Source organism: Saccopteryx leptura, chromosome 1, assembly GCF_036850995.1.
Source record: "Saccopteryx leptura isolate mSacLep1 chromosome 1, mSacLep1_pri_phased_curated, whole genome shotgun sequence".
In the NCBI taxonomy this organism is placed as follows: domain Eukaryota; kingdom Metazoa; phylum Chordata; class Mammalia; order Chiroptera; family Emballonuridae; genus Saccopteryx; species Saccopteryx leptura.
The window spans coordinates 291,654,976-291,679,717 of record NC_089503.1 but is presented as its reverse complement, the minus strand read 5'-3'; the positions used below and the strand labels follow the sequence as shown (position 1 = coordinate 291,679,717).

At 46.4% G+C, this 24,742-nt stretch overlaps 1 protein-coding gene and 1 long non-coding RNA gene across 6 annotated transcripts in view; one reads left to right on the top strand and one right to left on the bottom strand.

The window, feature by feature from the left end:
- The window catches only part of RIC8B (RIC8 guanine nucleotide exchange factor B), a 110,823-nt gene extending 102,482 nt beyond the window's left edge, over positions 1 to 8,341 (top strand). For 3 of the 5 annotated variants that reach the window (XM_066355992.1, XM_066355990.1, XM_066355991.1), the window contains one exon: positions 7,051 to 8,341. In XM_066355992.1, the coding sequence (XP_066212089.1) occupies positions 7,051 to 7,162 (112 nt within the window). In that variant the 3' untranslated portion in view covers positions 7,163 to 8,341. Of the gene's footprint in view, positions 1 to 396; positions 1,346 to 7,050 lie in introns of all 5 variants that reach the window. The other 2 variants (XR_010747800.1, XR_010747799.1) reach the window with 2 other exon arrangements.
- Positions 430 to 17,721, bottom strand: LOC136385287 (uncharacterized). Its single transcript, XR_010747801.1, has 3 exons — positions 17,590 to 17,721; positions 6,603 to 6,719; positions 430 to 562 (listed from the first exon to the last, which is right to left on the bottom strand). It is a non-coding gene; the product is annotated as an uncharacterized lncRNA (long non-coding RNA).
- Positions 17,722 to 24,742: the final 7,021 nt, after the last annotated feature.

Genomic DNA, 24,742 nt, shown 5'->3' with positions numbered 1-24,742 from the left:
ATACGAAATGGCTAATTTAAAATGTCAGGGTTCTTTTTTCCAAGCCAACCCTGCATTAAGAGCAGGAATCCCTGTGCCAAAGAAATGGTTCCCAATTATCCCATCCTGGGTTTTGTTATACATTGTATAAAAGTCAACAAAACAAGTATGTAACAGAACCTGCTTAAATAACAGCCACCCTCATTAAAAACAGAGAATTAAACGAGGTGATTGAAGGAAGCAGTGCCTCATAGGTTCTCCCCTTTTCTTCCTTTCTAATCATAGAACAAAATATGTTACATAAAAGGATCGGAACTATTATGCAGTACTCAATTAGAGGGAGGTGAATAGGTCTCTTAACATGCTGTTTTATCGAAAGAGCAGACCGGTGTTTGCATGACTGTTGTTTCATTACAGACCCTGTCATTAATTCCATGTGTCAATACTGCCCTGTAGTACACAGAGCAGACAAGAAAGAAGAGCCCTTGAAAACAAGGGAATGATTTTTGAGTCGTTATCAAGCTAAGTGGCAAGCGGGAAGCTGAAACTCGTATAGGTAAATTCGAAGGGAGTCTTGGGAGATCTGCAAGTGGGAAACAAGAATGCATTTTACCAACTGCTTAATTATGTCCTGTTTTTCAACAAGTACACTTGAATTGAATGCTTTGTTTGTATTGCACAAAAACATGTGCTGTGGGCAAGAGTATTCTCTTGCTTCCAGGTCAAGTAAGGTGTTTTATACACATACACATCTGGCCTATTCTCTGATGTGCGATTGGGAATGCTAGTATCTGAGCCCCAATATTGCACTGTCATTTCTGGAGGAAAGAGTTACATAGGAACCAGAAGTCCTAAAAAGTAGAAGCTTCTCTTAGGTTCTGAGAAGTGATATAAGCCCAGGCATCTCAGAGGACCACACTTACAGGGAAATGGTGGCTCAGGAAAATGTTAAAATATACCTGGAAAAAAAATTTTTAATATGGTATAAATCCCATAATCTCCCACCCCTAAATCTTTAAGAAAGTATTTTTTGGTTTCCATTAGCAGTCCCAAGGGTTAGGCTGGGGCAAAATAGGGTTTCCTTTCTTGGACGTGCTTTATCTGTGTCCTCGTGCCTGGCCAAACCCTTATAGATCATGGTTCCTTTTCGTTTAGTAAGATCAAATTTCTAAATGATGTTTCGTTCCAGTTGAACATTCTTGGAGGCTTATCTCTTCCCTGGCCAGATGCCTGATCAGATGAGAAGCCCGCCATGATACTGTCACAGTGCCTAGAATGGGCTCTTTATCCAGTAGACATCACTGTACTTTTTGATGATAACGAGGGCTGTCTTAACTTGTGTTAAGGCCTGTGTATAGCATTGAAGGTAAGTATGAAGGAGTTGTTGCTATATGACTATCTTAATCCTGATGCACATTTCAATATACAGTATCTGTTTAACCATGCTGTACATATATCTGAAACTAAGCCATCCTTTTTAGATGGGACCTTCATAGTTTAGGACCAGTAACTCTTCATGAAATGGCCTTTTTATTGAGGGCCATGATTGAATTTAGATCCTTGTAACCCTTGCCATTGCTTTGATTTACTTTTGTAATCATCCTAATCATCTGCTGATAGTTTTGCAAAAAGGATTTCTGGTCTTGGTGTATGTCAGTGACAATTAGGGAGGATGCTGTCTCTTTGACTCATAGGCTTAGAAAAAAACAAAAGCTTAGCAATATTGAGTTTTAGTGTCTTGAAAACCCAGCAACTTTTAAAATAGATTAAAATTATTTAGTAGCCTAATATTTAGACTCAGAATTAGAATAGAACCTTGGGGATCATCTTGTCCAACCCCTTCATTTTGTAGATGGGGAGACTGAAGCCCAAAGAAGGAAATGACTTGCCCAAGGACATCTAGCAAGTTAGTGGAGATTTGAGATTAGAACCTAGATGTCCTGGTTGGGAATTCCAGGCTGTACAGTACAAGGACCTGACTTCTGCTGCACTGTCACAATGTCTGATGATATTAACTCATCAAATTAAGTACAGTTAAAATAATATGAGAATGATTTTTGACAAATTGTTCTCTATTATTCTGCATTTATGCTATGATCCATTCTTTTAGTTAACATTTACTGAGCACCTACTGTGTGTTCCATCTTATACTAGATACACAAATCACAGTCAGGTAAGACATGGACTCTGCCCTCTAGCTGCTCACAGTCCAGTAGAGAATGAGAAATCCCTGGAAAGCATTATGCAGAATTCCTGTAGAAGTTAATAATACCTTTCCTAACTCTGAATCTTGATGATGAAAGTGAATCTTCTACCCAAAGATTTAGCTTTTTTCTTGGTCATGGTTTATTTATTAGGAGGCCCATCAAACACCGTACCTTTCCTTTCTGTGAAACTGCAAGAGAATGTCAACTGCAACTAAATTTAGTTCATAGACACTTGTTGAGGATCTGCTATCTGCTAGGCACTGTGCTAGACACATAGGGATATGAAAATTAAAGCATAGAACACTTTTTAATATAGCTTTCAAACTTCGTAATGAAAATTGTTTTTAATTTTAAAAATTCTTAAATGTAGGGCCCTTGAAATAGTAGAAGACAAAATACCTCTGTACTGTAATCCAGGTTTGTCAGCCTAGGATTTCCGGGTCTTCGTTGAGATTCTCTTCTGTACCCATATCTGTTTAGAGCCTTTTTTTTTCCTTTGCCTCAGTCAAGACACCCTGTTTGCCATCCCTGCACACAACTAACTCTTGCTTCTGTGCCTTTGCTTAACTAATTCTGCGTCTGGGGTGCCTTTTTCCCCATGAATCCATGTGCATCACTGCCATTAGTCTGGCTCTGAGTCCATCAGCTGCAGGAGCCTGTGATCAGCCTGTCTCCTCCTGTGTGCTGCCCACATGTGCATATGACTGGTGGAGGAACATCTCTGTGGTATTCATTAATGCTTCGCATTCTCTGTCCACATCTTACTGGTCTAGATACAACAGAGCTGATAATCACTCTAGTATAACCAGGACAGACCTTTTAGGAGTGAGTCTCTAGATTAAAGATTTCATTTGCTGTTTGTGGGCTGTTGTATGATAGAGAGGAAGAATATCAGAAACATTAAGCTGGAGGTTTGAAAAATAAGCCTGGGATCTATAAGAAAAACCAGTCACAGATCTGTAAGTGAACCTCCCACTTTCTGCTCCCAAACAAGACAAAAAAAACTTTGAAGAGATTTCAGTTGCAATAAGGGTGTACCAATGAACTGGCAGGCTAGGGAGAGCAGGGCTCTATTAGTCATCTGGAGCTTGTTGATCTGCTGTTCTGTAATTCTTTACTATTGTTTAATGTGTGTATGTTTTATCTTCTGAACTGGCTAAAAGCTTCTTGAGGACAGGGACCATGTCTTTTATTTCCTTCTGCATATTCTTCTCCCACTTACTTCCCAAAGAGTGCCCTAGTACGCTTGGAGAAGCTTTCCATAAGCACGTGACAGAAAACACAAATTGCGGGTTTCAGCTACATTCCAGCCTCTCCACTGCGCATTTTTAGATGTATAGTAATGACCTTTACTCTTACTACAACTCAGTGAGGTGGGTATTCCTATCCCAGTTCTACAGATAAGGAAATTGAAGTTCAGCGAGTTCAAGGTCTTACTGCTAGTTAGTAGTGGGTCCAGGTTTAGAATTTAGAGCTGTCTGACTCTAAAACCTATATGTGCCTTTCATTATACTATATACAATAATAATTAATATGATATTTAGGATTCTTTACAGTTCATGGAAGTCTTTCATCTGCAGTGTTACTTCTACCACTATTAGTACTATTACTGCTACTCCTTACATCATCACTAGGAAGTAGAGTTGGTATTATCATTATTCCCATTTCACAGATGGGGAAATAAACTCAGAGACTTGCCCAAGATCATACAACTGGTAAGTGGAAGAACCAGGACTTCAAACAGACCTCCTGGCCCTAGATCTTTTTGTTCCACTGCATCATGTTGCTGCCTTGATTCATGTGCACGAATGCATGATTATGTGGCCAGTTATCACTGACATCTCTCCTACTGAAGGTCAGTGAGTCCAAGCATCACATGGAGCCCTCTGGAAAAGAGAATCATTCACCCTCTTAGAGGAGCTTCCATGTTAGTGGAGGGGTCAAAGGACCCAAAAAGCAAATTCTTGGGAAGAATAGTTCATGTGGGAATTAAAGTAGAGGGCGCTTTATTCTATAGATGAATTATTGCCCATAAAACTTTACAATTGTTCTTAATTATTTCCATTGTAAAATTGGATTAAGGAGTAGGCATGAAACCAGTGGGCTTGATTTGAATGTATTCCTCCTGGGCTTGAACGAGAAAGCTCACTACTCTGTGTAGTTGGTAGCAGCCCCAGCACCATCAAAGACACGCAGTAGTAACAGTAGTGTTGGGGCGATGGTGTGTCCGCCCAGAGATTCATCAGTCTTGGTAGACTTTCTCTAGTCTCGTCTACTCCTGCCTACACCAACCCTTAACCCCACTCCATCTTACTGTACTCTCAAGTCTACCACCTGCTCAGACCTTTGAACTTTCTTATCCCTTAATATTTTATTCCCAGCAGATTGTCCCCTTTCTCTTTTGTGTCAATTATTAGTAAATAGTGTCTAAATATCACAGAGTCTTCCAGCACGTAGTTAGGAAACTTTGTTATAGAAGGACAGATATGTGTAGTGCATATCAGTGCTAGAGAGAGATTTTAATGGAAACAGACTGTTTTAGCTCTCCACTGAACATTTCTACTTGGTTGTCATGCCAGGACCTCAAGCTCTTCATGTTGTAAAGATGTCTGCATCTCCCCGCCCCCAGCTAGATCTGCTCCATTTGCTGTGTTCTGGCCATCCACGTGGCCCTCTGAGCTGGAAGCCACGGGAACACTACTTCCTCGCCTTCACAGCCAGCCCCCTGCCCTTCCAGTGGATCACAGATCCATTGCAGAAATGTAGCCTTTCCTCCCCATGTCCAGCTTTCTGTGTCCTCACACACTGTTACAGTGACATCCTAAGACTTGTCTCTACCACCAGTTTCCCTGTTCAGTGTGTCCACCACACTGCCTCCAGGGATGCTCCCTCTGAGACCAGCCTCATCGGGCATTCTGACAGGGCAGAGCCCCAGCCCCAGACTTGGACATTTAGGACACTTGACTGCAAGACCCCAAACTATCCTTGCAGCCTTCCCCCCGTCCCTCCTTCACGGGCCTCCCACTCCCTGCGCTGGGGCCTTTCACAGCTTTAGAGGGTACAGAGCCAGGAAAGAAATGGACACAACCCTAAAAGGCCTACATAGTCGCACAAGTAGATGGGACCATACAGAGCCCTTGACTCGGTCTTGCCAGAAGTGTCCTGCTCTGCCTGGCATAGGACACTCATGGTGCCAGCCCCACCTTCCCCTGGCAGTTTAGGCTGTGCTTCTCCGGAGCTGCCACAGTCTCTGTGATTCTCTTACAGCATTTTACCCCATTTTTTTATAGATATATTTCACCCGCTCCAGGGCAGTGGCTGTGCCCAGTCTGCCTTGTCTCCCCAAAGTGTGACATAGTTCCTGGCTCAGCTGTTGAACAGCTGAGCTCAGAGTGTTCTCCAGTCAGAGCAGAGACCCAGGTGTGTGCCGCAGGGCACACTGGACTAGAATCCAGGAGTCCGGTGTCCCACGCTCAACATTGCCACTAGATATGTGACCTTGGGCAAGTCACTCGGTCTTTCTTTAAAGGAGGAGGTTGGACTAAATGATCTCTAAGGCCCCTTCAACTTCAAGTTCTATGATTCTGACCCCATTTCTTGGTTCAGGAAACATGTTTCCTACTTTATAATATTCAGGAGCCTCTCCTTAGCCAGTCAGCCATCCACACTGCTGATTTTTCAAACACTCAGAATAGTCTTCCAGTGGTGGCCAGAGCTGCTTGACCAAGCTCCTGGTGTCTTATCAGTGACCGCTGAGCTGCACTTACCCCCTGGGATGTTTCGCTGCACCTGTAACCTGTCAGGCTGTGGTGCAGCCAGTCCTTCCCTGGAGGGAGCCCTTGTTTGTGCTGGCCTCAGGGGACAACAGCAGGGAGACAGAGGAGAGGAGGTTTTAGTATTTGCCTTCACTCCAAATCCTACCAACATTACAGCTGCTGCCATGTGGGTTCTTGGTTATAGACATGTTTTTGGGGGTGATGCCCGTTTCTGTGAGAAGCGGGGCTTCAGCAGCTCATGTGCCAATCAGTTCAAAGCTACACTTCAAGTACACTGCTGACCTTTTGGGATTAGGACGAGGACTAGAGTTAGCAAGGCAACAGGTACATTTGCCATAATCTCCATGTAATAATGAGAGCCTATGAAAAGATTAAATAAATCTTTCCTAATGCTTTTTGATTGGCTTAATCAATAATTAATCATCTTTAGATGAGGCTGTAACTTGTGGGGTAGATATAATTGGATTAACTGAAAAGAGGCAGTTGGGGGGCTTTGAAGAGATTAAAATGGCTGTCAGTCCCATAATTAAACTGCCACAAACGAAAGCAATGGTGTCTTTAAAAAAGGAGAGAAAGAAGGAAAGAAAAGGGGGGGAGAAAGTGGGGAAGGCCAACTGATTTGGAGTGAATCAATACTTACATATCACTAGAGATTGGAGAGGCAAAATCAGAGCCGATTGATTCCACTGCTGAATGCACGCGTGTGCTGTGTGCCTGGCCCGCTGGGACAGGTGGGGTTTGGGCAGCTTCAGCTTCACTAAAACAAAACGAAGCCATAAAAGGGAAAAAAAAGTTAATTATTAAAAACAGAAGAGACCTGCTCCTCGTCCTGAGCCCATTTAGACCTTGACTTTTCATACTTTTAATTGGCTTACTAGGTTTGGCCTGTGTGAATGAAGTCTTTTATCTCCCTCTTTTTCTTTCCGTGCCCCTTTCATCTTTCCTGTCACACACACACAGCTTGAGGAAAAACACTTTGGTTTTAAAGACTTTTCTTTTTAAAAGAATGTGAATTGAGGTGGGAGGGAGGGGCGTGTGTGTGATGCTGGTGAATACTTTTTTTTTCTTTCTTTTATCTCTTTTTCCAGGGAGGAGCTGCTTAAACCAATGGGTCTAAAACCTGACGGGACAATAACGCCCTTGGAGGAAGCGCTCAGCCAGTACTCCGTCATCGAGGAGACCAGCTCCGACACAGACTGAAGGCGCCTGCTCGACTCTCAGCATCGCTTTTATCGGCATCTTTTCTCTGTAGCTCCAGGGGAATCTTTTCTCTAAAACATTTATGCCTTTGCTTTGGCTAGAAACACATTAACTGGTTTACTCGTTGAGAATCCAGCGTATCTAAGAGGTGATCCTGTGTTTTTGCGACACTGAGGCATTCCTGCCGAGCTGCAGTTAGATGGAGGTGCGGGGGCTGGCAGCAGACACAGTGCTGTTTCATCCGGACAGACTGGAGGACTTCGCTCAGCAAGGCAGCCCTGGCTGAATCCGGCGGGCCTGGTTGCCGAGATTCCTGGCAGGATGTGTAGCCGCGTCCTTCCTCCCCCTCCGGAGCCCGCAGCAGGCAGGGGCACGGAGAAGCAGAGCAAGCTGCTGCATAAGGGCTGAGGCGAGTGACTGGGTAGGTCAGGACCGACTGCACGGAAGCCAAGCAGCTGCTCTGTAAACCTAGCCTACTCTTCATTTCAATTTTGTATAAATAATAGAAATGCGCGCGCACACACAGCCCCAGACTTGCAAACTGATGACACTCTAAAAGTTTGTATGTCACTTGTCTAGAACTTCAGAATACATCTCTCCCCATAAAGAATTATAAATGATGGTTTAGTTCTGAGGCAGCTACACACGCCTATTTATTCCCTGCATACCTGAACACTAGCACCATAGAATGACCCCATCTGTATCAGCGCATGGGGAGCATGCCTCCTGAGGTCGGACTCGGAACACGCCCTCAGCCCAGCATGGGGGAGGGGACCCTGAGCACGGGGTTCTTTCATGGCCTCTGCTGGGGCTGGAGATCAGCTGCCCCCTCCTGTACATATAGGTCATTCAGCGTCCCGCTTTAGACAGGGGCTGTGTGTGTGCTACCTTTCTGCCCTATGATCAGTTTAATGGTAACCTTATTTATTTAAAAAAAGAAACAAGAAACACATAGTTACTGTTAAACTGATTAAGGCTGTTTATTTTTACTTTTAAAATTGGTCATATGAAGAAATAGAAAATGAATCATTGAGCCTAATCAGGGCTGAAGTTGAAAAGGGGTTGGTTTCCTTTTATATATGTATGTACATTTGTATACATACATATATATATACACATATATTATGTGCTTAACCACTGCCTTTTAAAACTTTAAATAAAACATTGGGGTTGATTCAACTTAGCCATCTGTGTGTGTTTCTTTACAGATACATGGGATAAACAACACTGTTTCATAGTTCATGCCTTTTAAAAGCACTTTACATCCATTATCTCACTTATCATGGTAGCCTTTTTAAGGACAGATACATGGTGTATAAATGAATTGTCATTTATTTATCCAGAAGTCACTTCTCTGGCAAAACAACAAATCAGGAATTGAGTTTTTCAATGCCTCTGAGCCGCCAAGAGATGTCATTTTCTTGCAGTTAATTCATAGAGAACCTCAAAAATCTCACTTCAAGCCTCTTTACTGAAATTTGCACACATTTCTATCAGGTTCCATTGTTGACTTTCAGGCCCACAAAAAACAGCACTGGAGGAGTGCTGGACGGAAGGCAGGCCTCCTGGAAGCAGCCAAAGCCGCCGGAGGACGGGGGAAGGGGCAGCGGGGAGAAGACGGCACTGCTCGAGGTGTCACAGGTCGGGGCATTCGGCTTCCCAAAGCACGCTCTAGTGGACCCAGACAGTATCTGTGTAACGGTGTGGTCTGTAGACATTCTCATAACAATGACCCTGAGTTTCTTTAAAAAAATAAATTCCAGAACACTTAAAAAAAACAACTAGAAAGACTACAGTAAGTTTTAGGATTTTAATCCAAATAATTGGGAATAGAAGTTCTTGGTTACTCATGTTCTGATGACAGTAAATAAAACTTGGCAATCTGTAATTTTAGATTAGGTGTAAAAAGCTTAGAAAAAACGGATTTAAGTATTTTTGTTACTTTATTCTACAAATGCATTTTTAAAGTATTTTTACAATTTCTACAAATAACTTTGGCATATGTGTCAGCTTCCCTAAACGCAGATGTGTTTAAGAACTAGCAGTGCGCTGGCTGTATGCGGAGCTCACGTCTAAGTCCTGTGTAGGGCTGTGCTCTTCGGCTCTTAGTGAGTTGTTTCATTTCCAGTGTCCCTGCGCTGGGCACTAAGCTTTATCGTTGAAGACAGTATTGGCAGGGGGAGAGGTGGAGCATGACCTCATCCTGCACATGGGAGGAGAACTGACATCTGTTGCGTGCTTACTGCACGCCTGGGCCTGGCTGGCTGTGTATGTTACCTCGTGAACCTCATCACATCTCATGTTAGAGGTCTTCTCCAGAGAGCCCATCACCTAACGTCATGTGGCAAATAAGTCCCTCCCAGTCCAGCTAGCCTGACCCCTGGCCCCTCTCCTTCCCCTTCACCACACTGCCCACCTGGGTCCATGTTGTGCCTCCTATGACTGTGGAATGCTGGGAGAATGGTAATTCTCAGGCCATTTTAAGCAATAACTATTTCAGCAAAACCAGATTAAAGAACTTTTAAGTCGGGAGGTGGCCTGGCACTGAAGTATCTGTGGGAAATTTACTAAGTAGTGCACAGCGAACAAGGGCCTGGAGTCCTTTAGGCCAGACACCTGCCTGGCGCACTGGCCTGAAGGGGGACAGCGAGAACACACTGGCCAACTGCACTCCAAAGGCCCATGTCTCATCTCTCTTGACCTTTGGAATGGGATGGAGGAATGCAGCCTAAAATAAGGCACTTGAGTTGCTGCTTTAGAGTAACAATCCACAGACACTTGGGATCCTTTTACACGCCTAGTGGTCCTGGGAGGTGGGCAAGACAGACATTATCCTTCCTTTATAAATGGGGACACAGGCTGAAAAGGTACAAGTACTAAGTATCTCGATTTACCACATCAGTCTTGCCACCTCCCAGTACTGGGTGTCACCTGTATCCACTTCCCCACACTATAAAAGTAATATATATGTTCATTGAGGAAAGTTTGGAAAATGCAAAAAGTAATAAAAAGGATTCACCCCAAATCCCACCACCCTGAGATAAATCACTGTTAATGTTTTAGTGTATTTGTCCTGTGTTTTTTCTATGCATATATAATTTATTTTACTACAAGGTTGGGATCATGCTGTATTTATAGATTTGTATCCTGCTTTCTTGAACATATTGTGAGCATTTTCCCATGTCAATAAATATTCTTCAAAGATTAATGGCTATATGATATTCCATTGTATGAACTGCAGTAGACACTGCTAATTGCCTACCCAATGCGATTCTTCCTTACTAACAGGAGACATCATGACCTACCCCCCTCCCAGAAAAAGAAAGGTGCCTGCTATCTTCCTGGGAGGCAGGTTGAGCCCTGTCAGCTCCAAAGAGTGACAAGAAATAGACTGGCACCAGGGAGAGCAGAGTTGCTTTGCTGCTCGGCACCAGTCTTACAGAGAGCCTCGGTGGCTCAGATTATGACAGATTAAGTGCCTGGATAATGCTAGAGTTTTTGTCAAGGTGAGGCACTTGAAAATAACAAGAGATCCAGGTGACTTTAAAAAGTCTGCATGTGAGAGCCCTGGCCGGTTGGCTCAGTGGTAGAGCGTCGGCCTGGCGTGCAGAAGTCCCGTTCGATTCCCGGCCAGGGCACACAGGAGAAGCACCCATCTGCTTCTCCACCCCTCCCCCTTCCTTCCTCTCTATCTCTCTCTTCCCCTCCCGCAGCAAGGCTCCATTGGAGCAAAGACAGCCCGGGCGCTGGGGATGGCTCCTTGGCCTCTGCCCCAGGCGCGAGAGTGGCTCTGGTCGCAACAGAGTGACGCCCCGGAGGGGCAGAGCATCGCCCCCTGGTGGGCAGAGCGTCGCCCCCTGGTGGGCATGCCGGGTGGATCCAGGTTGGGCGCATGCGGGAGTCTGTCTGACTGTCTCTCCCCGTTTCCAGCTTCAGAAAAATACAAAAAAAAAAAAAAAAGTCTGCATGTGAGAAAAAGAAAAGGTATCAGTCATGTTTACTGCTGTGTGGTCTACTTATTGGCAGTAATGGTCTTGGAGACAGTCTTCATTATAATTCCAGAGGTGAGGGAGGGGGTGCAGGGATGGGGAGAGATGGGTTACTCTTCCAAGAAGAAAATACCAAAAGTGCATTAAGTAATGGGAATTAATGAAGTAAATTTCATACTAAAAATGTGAGCCATACAAGGTCACTAGCTATTCAACGTAAAAATGAAAAGAGTGAAAGAGAAAAGGGGGAAGGTACATTCTTAAGCATATATATGAAAGAAGAAATTAAAAGTAATTCTAACTGAAGACACTTCTGGTTAAACAGAGCAATTTGAACACCTACATTTATCACGACCACCTGCTGAAAAAAAACCCAATAAATTAGCAGTAAGTGGCTGTTTTCAGTAAGGCTTTAAGCCCAGTGGGACAATGAGAATGGGAAAGGTAAGAATAGCAGAAAAGAATGATCAGTAGAATTTTGGAAATGAAATTAGATAAATGAGAGATAAGTGACGTAAAAAGAAGATGCGGATGCTGAAAAATTAAATTGTACAAGAGCATGCATTCTCCGCGACCAACTGGGTGTCCTACAATTCAACTCCATTCTAACACCTGGAGATGGCATTAGATCACACAGGTTTAGGGCCGGCTCAGTCCTACAGGACTACTCCCCACTTCAGACGCCAATCCCAAATCCACATTGTCATCTGTCCTACTGACCAAGGAGCTACAGAGAAGGTTCCAACAACCCCCTCTTCTTAGTTCAGTTACCTTGCTCAAGAGCTCACAGAACTGAGAAAGGCATTTTATTTAGGAAATCGTTTGTTATAAAAGGGTACAACCCAGAAACGGCCAGATGGAGGAGGTGCGCAGGGCAAGGCTTGGGGGAGGGCCCGGAGCTCCCAGGCCCTCCCTAGGGGCACCAGTCACCTGGCACCTGTGTTCACCAGCCTGGAAGCTCAATGACCCCATCCTTCTGGGGTTTGTGAGACTTTATAGGCATTGGTTGATGAAATCATAGGCCACAGGTGACTGATAGCACCTGACTCTCCACCCCAGTGGTCAGGGGTGGGACTGAAAGTTCCAACCCTCTAGTCACCTGGTTGGTTCTCCTGGCAGCCAGCCCCCTGCCTTAGGTGCTTTCCCAAAGTCACCTCAGTAACCTAACAGAAGACACCTTTATCCCTTTCATCACATAGGAAATTGCAAGGGTTTTCTGAGCTCTGTGCAAGAAATTGGGACAAAGATCAAATATTTATATTTATTACAAACAGCAATATCACAGTTTGTTATGGTCATCATCATCACAAAAAGTGGTAACAGCAGGAACCAAATTAAAACTCAGGACAGCGTTATAAGTGCTTCAGCAGTAACTCTCCCCTGGAAAATCTTCCAGTTAAATCCTAGAGGTCCTTCTGTATATTTTGTTAAAGAAGTCTGACCTTCCTTTTCATTACCTTCCCCGTATCAGTAGCCGATTTTACCGTTGCTTTCTCCAGGGCAGAAACACAAGACAGGAAAAATGATAGGTGTAAATACTACAGACACTATCTCACTTGGTACATCAATATAGGTAAGGATTCTTACACCTTTTACCTGATGAGAAAATTGGAATTCAGAAAGATAAAGCAACTCGTTCAAAGTCACAAAGCTGGAATTGGTAGGCCAGGAATGTCATGCCTATCTGTAACGACCCCAAAATTATGTTTCATGTTGTAATGCTGGTGGCCAAGGCCAGGCAGGTTCACGTTGGATTCGGGCAGATGGTAGATTAACTGCGGAGCTGGAAAGTGTTGGGCCATTCTGTTTAATAAAGTCGCACAACGGAGGACAAGCACACAGGCGGGGGACACCACCCCTCAGGCAAACAAACAGCAAAATGGCCCCTCAGTGGCAGGTAGGCAATCGCCATCCACAATCCCCCTGAGTGCAAGCACCCATAGCCTACATAGGCCATACACACGTGGTGCTGCCATGTGCTCACACACTGATCAGGCAGGGTGCTTGCAGCTGGTAATCCCGTGAGCAAGCCCAACACAGCTGCCCCGCATTCCACCCCTTTAGGGTTGCTCACCTCACAGTAGGTATATTACATACATTCCAAAAATGATAATCACAAAGGTGTCCTTCACAATTTCTTCCTGAGCAGTCTGCCCAGGGAGTTAACTGGAGGCCCACCTCCAACTCCCCACCCCACGGTGCCAACAAGGCCACCCATCATAGGTGGGGGCCTGTACAGTCCAGAGCCATTTCCACTGAAACCAAAAATGTCCTTGGTGTGTCTGCAACTGCGTGAGAGCAGCTTCCCAGGGCAGGAGGGCGTCCACCAGAGCTGCCCCTCATTGGGGTCTCTCATACTGTCCAAAGGCGGCATGTCCATCTAACAGGAGAGCTGGTGCCCCCCAAAGGTGGCATGTCCATCTAACAGGAGAGCGGGTGCCTCCCTGATTGCAGTCCAAGAGTCAGTCCATGATAGACAGCCCAGCTGTCCACAAATCACCGTGGTAAAGGTCCATTACAGGCAACTAGGTTCACAAAGGCCTCAGGCCTCCTCCCTCATCCCTGCCATCATACCAGCTCCGGAGACGCTGCCTCAAGGAGGGGAGTGTGGCCACAGTGTCCAGCCTCTCCACCTCTGCTCCAGAGAGCATGATGCCATCCCCTAAGCCCCACAATCACAGCAAGCCCACCAGGGGCTCAGTAGCTACTCTTTGCTGCTGGGTTTTTACCTTCTGTACAACCACGGGCCAAGCTCAGAAGAGGAGCTGGAAACGCAAGCTCCTGCTGACTCAGAGCCGCTCTGGCACAGCTCCATCTTCGGCTGCTGCCAGCTCTCAGCCTGAAGCTGAATCCGCAGTTGTTCCTCCAACAACTGCTGCTGCCAATGTTCAACCTCCAGGGCAAACAGCAACTCACAAACCCATTTGGATTCCTTTCCAGCACTCCCTCCAGTTTAAGCCATTGTTGCCACTGGGTCTGCAACTCACCCTGGAGCTCTTGACCTCGGGCGCCTCTTGCACAGAGCTCTCGGTTTCCTCTCATAGGGCTGTAAAAAACACAGCCTATGGCCCCCAAAAGGACAGCCATAAAGAGCCATAACAAGGACCAGTCCTCTACCCCACCCCTCAAGGGTGGCTGCAACTCCATACTCATCTGCTCCAAACTCTGCTCGCTGCACCAGATATAATGCTGGTGGCTAAGGCCAGACAGGTTCACATTGGATTCGGGCAGATGATAGAAAAACTGCGGAGCTGGAAAGGGTTGGGCTATTCCATTTAATAAAGTCTCACAATGGCGGACAAGCACATAGGCAGGGGAAAACCTCTTCTCTAGCACACAAACAGCAAGAATGGGCCCTCACAGTGGCAGGCAGACAATCCACGCGTCCACAATCCCCCATCTCTCTCGAGCTCAAGCAGCCATAGCCTTATAGAGGCTATGCACTCGTGCCTCGGCCAGGTGCTCACACACTGATCAACCAAAAGGGCTTGCAGCTGGTAACCCCGCAAGCAAGCCTAACACGGCTGCCCCACACATGTCTAATGAAGAGGCATACAGCTGATTCTTTAGAAACCTGTGCTAAACCCTCGCTCTCTCCCACATATCTGGGGAGCAGGCAAGAAGGAAGGAAGTGAGGGACAGAAAAGCCATCATCAGTCTCCATTTTCGCCTCTAAGTTTTTGGGAATAATAATAATTACATGTAGTAAGAAGTACTTATTCTGTGACGCTAAGGGCTTTGTGTGATTAGTCTCACTTTAGTCCTAACAACCACCTTAAGGCATAGCCACTGTTGTTATTCCTCATTGCCAGATAGGAAAGGGAGGTCTAAAGGTTAGGTCACTTAGCAGTTGATTGAACTGGTCTCAAACACAGACGGGCAGATCCTCGGCCATGCTCTCCACCCATCACAGCGAGCCGTACTGGGCTCCACAGCCTGACCCAAGATGCCTCTGCTTTTTTCCATCTCATTTTGGGGAACTTTCTGAGCATCCCTGGATATTACTTCATTTTCAGTCTTGAGTCTGAAGATCTTGACAAACTGTCTAGCTATCCATCTAGCCCAGCTATCCTATCCTGTGTCTCTGCTTCTTGATTCAAATCAGTTTCATCTGGTCATTAAACATTTTCACTGGCCATCTAGTGCCTGCTCATTTGCAGCTCCCAGCAAAGCTGTGGTGGGAGTTTTCCCAGGATCATCATCAGTTCACAGACAGGGGCCCTGTGGCTCGGAGAGGTATGTGTTAATTGATTTTAGAGAGAGAAACATCAATTTGTTATTCCACTTACTTATGCATTCATTGGTTGATTCTTATATGTGCCCTAACCAGGGATTGAATCGCAACCTTGGCCTTTTGGGACAACACTCTAACCAACTGAGCTGTTCAGCCAGGGCCTTGGAGAGGTATATTAACAGAACTAGTACTCAGCAAAATCAGGACATGTGACCTCAATTCTCACCTGCTCCCTCGTAATGCCAGTGGTCGAGGCCACGCAGGTTCACATTGGATTCAGGCAGACGGTAGAAGAACTGCAGAGCCAGAAAATGTCAGGCCATCCCCATTTATTGGAGGCCTGCAGAGACAGGCATGTGAACAAGCGAAGGAAAACCTGGTTTTCGCAGCGGAGGGCAAGGGATCAGGAAAACTGCCCCTGAAGGAATCAGGGAACCGCACCTCACAGTGGCAGGAGAGCGATCCGGGAAAATCGCCACTGAAGGAAAGCACCAATAGCTTTTCAGACACACACGTGGCTTCCTGCCACAGGTGCATGCACTAATCATGCAAAGTGCTTGCAGCTGGGAAACCAGAGCGCAAGCCTAACGCAGCTGTTTTCCCTACATCCCTCCCAGAGGCACACCCAGGTTCTAATCACAGGAGGTGGGCAGTAAGGGCACATCGTGTCTTTGGGCCTTCCTCCCTGCACACACATATTTCATTTTCTACTCTCTCCTCATCACCCTAACAGTCATTATATCAACGCCGTACCTCTAAAATTGCTGAGAGGGTACCACTCTGGGGAGAGCGACCACTCACCTGGCCTCTCCCCCACCTGCCCTCTGCATTCCGGCCCCTCATCTGGTCAGCCCAGCACAGGCGGGTAGCCTGCAGGCAGCCCTCGCCACCTCTAGCAAGAGTTTCCTCTCCCCCAGGGTTGGAAAAACTCAGCGCACCTGAAAGACCAGACTGCAAGCTTCCTAGTCTCAATGCTTCTGAAACAGAAGCAAAAGGGAAAAGGCCCTGCTAGCATGCAGGCCGCCATTCCTGGCCTGGCCAACCAACTTTACACGCGCCTCACCGTGAGGAGAGGAGAGCTTGGACACGGAGTGGGATGGGGGAGGTTGGTGGGCTCCTGTTTTCCTTGGTGTCAATTAACATAATTTAAAAAGCAAAGGGGGAAAGCCTGGGTGTCCGGGTGACTGCTTTTGCACTTTGAACTTTTCCATCCTTCGGGGCTGATGATGGCCAAGTGACCCATATTTAAAAACCATTTACAATAAAATGATGCATTTTCCTTTGTGCCATCAGCTTCCCTGATGAAAAGCAAAAATGTTTTAAAATTGTTCCTTTTTGTCAGCGGTAATGGCTGTGCTATATTTCAGCTCGTCCCCCTTGTGGGCACAGAAAGGGAAGGGTAATAAAGGGCACAGCTGTGGACACTTTATGGCCTGCTTGGGGGGTGGAGCAGGCGGGGGGAAGGGGCTGCAGGGTGGCAAGAAACAGATTGACTGCCTGTCAACAAATGCAGCTGGGAAAAGAGAAAGCTCTTAAAGAGCTAAGCAACTTAAAGTCCAAGATAAATGAGATTCCTATTTGGAAAGAAATAAATGGAGGTAGAATTCAATAAAAGCTGGCTGAAAAGAGGAGGGTTCCCAAAGCCCCTTTCTGCAGCTAGGCAGTTCCTGAGAGAAATGAGTCGAGTGGCCCTCAGAGAGGGGGCACGCAGCCCAGAGACACACGAAGCCACATCCTGGCCAACAGGCCCTACCGGCCAGGCCTGGCACAGCTGGGCTCCAGGGAGCCCCGCCAGGTACAGAGAGAGGTGCCCCAGGAAACTCAGACACACTTCTGTCTCAGGGCCACTTGGGCCTTGCATGTGGGCCAAGGGCAGAGAAGCCTAAGATGACCTGTCTGGTGTGAGGTTGTGTCATGTGTGACAGAAAAAACACTGCAGTGTGGCTCGAAGACCAGGTCGCGTCCCAGGTCAGGCACCTGAACATAACTTAGCGCATAACTTGAAGACATACAAGTCACCACCTCCCTTAAAGATCACTGGTTTAGATGTCTGATGCTTAGAGCGAATTAAAAAACAAAACAAAATAAAAAGCCCTTCCTTCTTAACAAGTAAAGGTGTATAGATCCAAGTAAGGGTGGTTCCCGTCTGAACATTTCTCTGCCCATGTCCTCACCTCCTACACCGAATCTCCAGCCATACTCACCTCCTCGCCCTTCCCTGACGTTCCCTTATACCTGCCCAAGCTACTCCAGAACAATGAATCCCCACTTCTCTGCTTGGTGAACTCAGCTTCTAATATCCACCTCAAAGTCACCTCCTCTGTGACATCTTCCAAGAGATCCTAAAAGAAAAAAAAAATCAGTGATTTTCTCCTTTCATTGTGCTTATGTATATATTTATTCCCTGAACACTTTATTAAGTTGCTACAATGAGCCAGAGTGTGAGCACTGAAATGAATGAATATATATATATAAAGGAGTCAAGAGCACACAGCACACTGAAAGCCCTGCCTAAGTGTGAGCTATGATGATGATGGTCATGATAAAGGTATGGCTGATGCTGGAGGTCAGAAGGAAAAAGCTGAAATGAGATCCAGGATTCAAAAAGCCTAGAGCTTCTGAGAAGGTCCCCAAGAAGTGACAAGACAGTGTGACGAGTACTTTGTAATGAAGCACAGGGTGCTGTGGGATCACTTGGCCAGTATTTTAATTCAATTCAGGTTCTGGGCAAGGTCAGAAAAGTTCCTCTAAGGAAGCTGTCTCTGTCTGTTGTCGCTGCTATAACAAATTGCCACAGGCTGGGTGGCTTATAAACATAGTCCTAGGGACTGGAGGTCTGAGATCGGGGTACAGCATGGATGAACGAGGGCCCTTCTGGGGGTTACCGATCTCTCGTTGTGCCCTTGCATGGCCAAAGCGGACAGGAAGCTCTCTCTAGCCTTTTTTATAAAGGCGCTAATCCTTTTCATAAGCATGCTGTCCTCATGACATAATCACCTCCCAAATGCCCACCTCGGTCATGTTGGGCATGAGTATTTCAACACGTGAATTTGGGGCTGACACAAACATTTAGACCATAGCAGAGGGGGCATAGAATGGAGCTGTACAAATTAATGTGAATACATAGTCCAAGAAGCTGCCAAGCCTCCCCACCTTTCAGCACTCTCCTTTTGGGAGTCCCTGAGAACCGGTTTACTCAAGGCTTGGAACAAGCCTCATTTCTGACCCAAGTTCATGACCCAGCTTGATCGCCCATCTTGTTCAAGACACCCAGCTCATAAATAGTGCCAGGATTCGGATCTATATCTCACTAGGAAGCTTCCGGAGGGATGTTGCCCTGTGTTTTCCTTTCACAACACTTCTCACAACTTGTAATTACATGATTATATATTTGTGAGTATGTGTTTACCGTCTGTCTCCCCCACTGGCGGCATGCATTTCGCTCAACACCGAATTCGCAGGGCCAGAACGCAGGAAAGGTTCATCAGTTCTGTGGGACACTTTCCTGGGGCCCGCACGCCCGGGACCCAGGACCCGCCCACCACTAGGCCCCGCCCCGTCCACGCAGTCCCGCCCACCCCTCGCCAGGCCCCGCCCCTCCCCAGCTGGCCCGGGTTGAACACGTGGGCGTTGGCGGCGGAGCACACAGCCCTGCAGAGCCGCTCGGCCAGGCGGCCTCGGCGGGTTCTCCGCCATCCCCGCCCCGGGCCGGCCCCCTCTGCCACCCGGCCGCGGAAGGCTCCAGCTCGGCGCCTGTAGTCTGGGAAGAGCGGGAGGTCCGAGACCGCTGAGAATCTGTCATCCCACGAAACCTCTGACCCCGGCAGCTCCCCCGGGGTTTAGTCCCTTTAGGACGGATTGAGTAACTCTATCCCGGTAAATGAAAGGCGACAGCCAGTCGCCCAGGCGGTTCCCGCGCAAAAGGGGCAGGAGGACAGCCGCCTGCCTGTTGACCGCCCTTGGGAGTCCCAGTGGGAGGAAGGGAAGCGCCGCCGACGGAGCTCACAGGCTTGCGGAACTACTGCACTCCGCTCTCTGCTTTCCAGAAGTCCGCGGAGTTGGTGGACCTGGGCCTAGAGGGGAGCGTCTGAGCCCGGCTGAGGTGTAAGCGGGGAGGTGGCGGGCCTGCGTGAGAGCGCCGGGCCTGAGGGCAGGTGGGCGGCGCCCCGGGCGAGAGCGCGGCCTAATGAGGTGGGGGGGGGGGGGGAGGGCAGGCGCCTCCTTCCCCGGGCTCTGCCCCGACATTACTTGATGAAATTGCTCGGAACTAGGTACACACGAGTAGAATGTTTAAGTTCAGTGGGTTGTATCAATACCAATTTCCTGCCAGTGATACTGGATTAAAGTTATGCAGGACCCTTTCTAACAACTTCATTTTATCTTACCTTTTGAAAGACCCTATCTCCAAATACAATCACATCCTTAAATACTGAGTTAGAACTTGAGCATGACAGTGCTGGGAGAAACAGTTCAGTCCGTAACACCACCACAGGTTGTTTTTCAAGGATCTTAGAAAAATGAACCAGCAGAGAGAAGGTACAAGTACAAATAAGGGGTGAAGGCCTTAAGGCTGAGACCAGCTGTGGGACAGCTGTGTTAAGCTTGCTCGAAGGGTTACCAGCTGCAAGCACTTTGCCTCATTGGTGCGTGGGTGCATAGCAGCACCAGGTGTGTGTGGCCTATGTAAGGCTATGGGTGCTTGTGCTCCAGAGATTGGGGATTGCAGATTGCCTGCCCGCCGCTGTGAGGGGCCATTTTGCCGTTTGTTTGCCTGAGAGGTGGTTTCCCCTCCCTGCCTATGTGCTTGTTTACCGTTTTAAGACTTTATTAAAGGGTATGGCCCAACGCTTTCCAGCTCCACAGTTTCTCTACTGTCTTCCTCAATCCAATGTGAACCTGCCTGGCCTCAGCCACTGGCATTACATCTGCTCAGGTCACCCACCCTGGGAGCCCCACACCTACCTGGTAGAGCAGCTCAACCTGATGGCAGTGTGAAGAGGATCAAGGTCTCCTGCAGCTGCCGAGTTGCAACCGTACTGCATGCAGAATGCCTGCTAGGATGCCCCGCTGGTCCAAATTCTAGGTGGAAGCAGCCTCTTTTCGGGCTTTGCTCTTACGACTGGAGAAATTCACTGATGACTACTTTCAAGCACAACGATGAATGACTGCCTCCGTGACTCAAGAAAAACACTTTGCTCTCTAGACAAACGACTTCTAGGTATTTCAGACCCTTCTATGGCCTGGTACTATAGCCAAAACTCTACAGAAATGAGTCCATTCAAATAAGAAACCTGGGTAAAGGAGTAAACTTTTAAATAGCAATGACCTGTTTTTTTTGGTGAACAACAACCTTATCACCAAATCTATTAAAATACATCTCTTTCATAAGTAAATTATTGGTGTTTCTCTACCTGGAGTGCCATGAGTAGTTTATTTAAGAGATGTTTACATTTCAGGAAGAAAATCATATTTTTTAAAGTGAATATTGGTAGTTTGTTGTTCCTAAGATTTTTATGCTATAACAATTCTTAAGAATTTAAAATTTCTAAATGAATACAAGCAAGTACAAAATTGGGGGAGAAGAGACTTTACTAATCAATATCTTTATTTTTCTAATGAGAAGATTGTTTTATTTTTAACAATAAATATGGGAGCTGTTCTTTGGCAAACTTGTTTGGAAAGATTAATACTGTGTTGTGTGTTAGACCAGTGGTCCCCAACCTTTTTTGGGCCACGGACCGGTTTAATGTCAGAACATATTTTCACAGACCAGTCTGTAGGGTGGGATGGATAAATGTATCACGTGACCAAGACAAGCGTCAAGAGTGAGTCTTAGATGGATGTAACAGAGGGAATCTGGTCATTTAAAAAAAATAAAACATCGTTCAGACTTAAATATAAATAAAACGGAAATAATGTAAGTTATTTATTCTTTCTCTGCGGACCGCTACCGGTCTGCGGCCTGGGGGTTGGGGACCACTGTGTTAGACCATCCCATCTAGTATGTGAACAAGATTTGATCTTTATCTTCTTAAAGTCCTCCACTTTAGAGTTGTGGTTGTACTTTTTAAAAATACATTATTTCATACCTTTATAAAGTATTTAAAATGTGACCTATAGAACATTGCAAATGACTAAAAACAAAATGTGAAAATAGCACAACCTAAAAGAATTCTTACTGTTACAAATGTTTTACTTTGATGATATGCCTTGGATTTAATTTGGGATACTTTTAAGGATACTTTGTAATTATCTTTGGTGAGCTTGGAAATAAAATTTCTGCTTCATTTATCAAAAAGCTTGGTACATATTACTTTAATTAGAACCCCAGATGTCCAAGGACTATCCCTATATCAGTATTCTCTCCTGCAGTTCATGTGAACCTTTGGATTATCCTGGACATTCTGATATTCTGGTGTCCAATCCACACAGCTGAGACCTCATGCCCTAGAGCAGGGGTCCCCAAACTTTTTACACAGGGGGCCAGTTCACTGTCCCTCAGACCATTGGAGGGCCGGACTGTAAAAAAAACTATGAACAAATCCCTATGAACACTGCACATATCTTATTTTTAAAGTAAAAAAACAAAACAGGAACAAATATAACATTTAAAATAAAGAACAAGTAAATTTAAATCAACAAACTGACCAGTATTTCAATGGGAACTATGCTCCTCTCACTGACCACCAATGAAAGAGGTGCCCCTTCCAGAAGTGCGGTGGGGGCCGGATAAATGGCCTCAGGGGGCCGCATGTGGCCCGTGGGCTGTAGTTTGGGGACCCCTGCCCTAGAGTCTTGAGTGAAATCTGTGGTCCTTGCACTTGAGACCTGGGCTCCAGGGGGAGATGGAAGGCGGCAAGGGCAGCTCACTGGTCCCTGACAGATCCCTTCCAGGCTCAAGACTTCTGCTCTGCCGTGACAACTTCTTCATGCAGGCAACATTGTCCCTGCTGCCCACAGAGCCGCAATTCAGGGCCCATGCTCGGCCCTGCCAAACTCCTGGGGAGCTCTGGATCCTACCCGAGTGGTCATCAGCCTCTAGTGCCAGCCGTGTGAAAAGAAGCCTCTTTACATTTGATACAAAGCGTCAGCTGGTCTCATTCACAGTGCCCAGAACATGCTAAGCCCAGGACATAGGGCTGGAAAGTGGCACTTGAACACAAACTCCCTTTCCTGCCTCCCCACCGCAAGGCTTTCACAGGCTGAGATGTCAAGAGATGTTGTTCTGGGGAACAGCTCAAGAAAGCCCTATTCTCCTCGCTCCTCCTCACCTGCCAAGAAGCCTCAGGCTACAGGTGCCTGGTGGGGCAGAGGGGATGCCTGGAAACGTCAGAATATTCACACTGCTTGAGAAGTGGCCTCCTCTGTGCCAAGTCCCAACCTTGGCCACTTTATCAGGGCGCCTGGTTCTCAGGAGTATTGCCTGTTTGCCCAGGCTTCAAATCCCAGCACCTGCCCGCCACTTTACACAAATGCAGGTGGCCCCATGACCAGGGCCTCCCTCAAAGCCTGGTTCCCCCTCTGAAAAAGTCCGGCTTGTTTGAGTCACCAAATCTCAGGGAGGTCCGGAGTCCCAGAAATAAGAGAAGCTGGGAGACTGATAATATGACCAAAGTGCTCTTTTTACAGATAGAAGCGTTCAGGTGGAGATGGGAGAGGAACCTTGGAGAGTATTATCAGGTCCAGGGATTCTCATCTGTGGCTGCAGTTGGGATCATCTGGAGGAAATTCTAAAAATGAGATCCTGAGTTTGCTGGTCTGGGTGAGGGGTGTGGCAAGACCTCTCCTTGGAGCCCATGTTGAGAATCCCTGATCTGGTTCAACCCACTTATTTTTTTAATTTTATTTTTTATTAATTTTAATGAGGTGACATTGATAAATCAGGGTACATATGTTCAGAGAGAACATTTTCAGGTTATTTTGACATTTGATTATGCTGCATTCCCATCACCCAAAGTCCAATTGTCTTCTGTCACCTTCTGACTGGTTTTCTTTGCACCCCTCCCCTCCCCCTACCTCCTCCCTCTCTTCCCCCCACCCAATCCACTTATTTTATAGACAAGAAAAACTGATGTCCTGACAGAAGTGACTTTTGAGATTCTTAATCTTGTTCTATCCACCCATTTTACAGATGGGGAGACTGAGGCCCAGAAAGATTAAGTAGAATCACCCAAGGCTCCATAGCTAGCAATATTTTTTAGTAATTTGGGCACTTTGACATCTGTCTCAAAATGCTTTAACTTCTATCATGTCTAGTTTTATTATCACAACCTGGCCCCACTTAGCTTTCCAAAAGTACCACCTTTATACCCAGGCATGAGGGGCCTTTGCCTTGGTCACCTCACCTTAGAGAGCCCCATTTCAGCTGTTTTCTTTCTGGCTGGGTCACATTTCATGGGACAAAGAGTCCACAGGGTCAAGGAGACATGCTCACTGGGTACTCTAGACCTCAGAATATTTCAAGTTCACCTACAGGGCCTGTGTAGTCCTCTTCCTGAGGGCTTTCTAAAAGAAATACTGAGGGGTGGGAGTATGGTTGGAGCTTACACATGCAGGTTGGGTGTCCACACACGTGCTGCAAATCTCCTCCTGGTGCAGGCCGGAGTAGAGTGGGGAGCGCGGAGGAACACGCTTCAGGCTGGGAGCTTGCTCCTCTATGCTCTGGGGAAGCCAAGGATTCTATGTTTAGACACTGCCTTCCAGGTTGTCGGGAAGGTGTGTTTGTCAAGATAGATAGAACATATTTAACTTTGATTTATATTTTTAAATATTTAGACATGGTATGTAGGCCTCCATTTGTACCTTTGTCTTGGCCCTGTGCATGCTGGGGAGGTGGGTGACTTCTTAGGGACTTAGGAAAGGGGCAGAAGCGGATTTAATGGCAGGTCACCAGGCGTGCGCCCTGGGCCCCGACTTCTGAAGGGCCCCGCAAAACCCCAACTTTACACTATTTTCTAATGACAACAGGTTTGGTTTCATATGTGCAATTTTAACATTAATAGTACATAATATTTTTTATTTATTTAAAAATATGGTTACTATGTAGTTTTATTTTCCCTGTCTCTGTTTTTTTTAAGGGGACAAATAATTTCTTCTTTGCCCGGGGCCCCAACCAACCTTAATCTGCCTCTGGGAAGGAGGGGTGTTATCTTGCTGGTGGCAGGTTAGGGGCCCAGCTGTCCAGTATGTATGAGATCTGCCCTGGCAATTCCTGGAGGGGCTGCAAGCGGTACTGATGTCATGTTGATGTGGCATGGAACCAGAATGTGGAGTCCCCCAGGCCCTGGTTGGTGAGTTCTTACAAAGTCTTAGTTTTAAATTCCTAGGCTGTGGTATTTTTCAAAATAGAATTTCCAT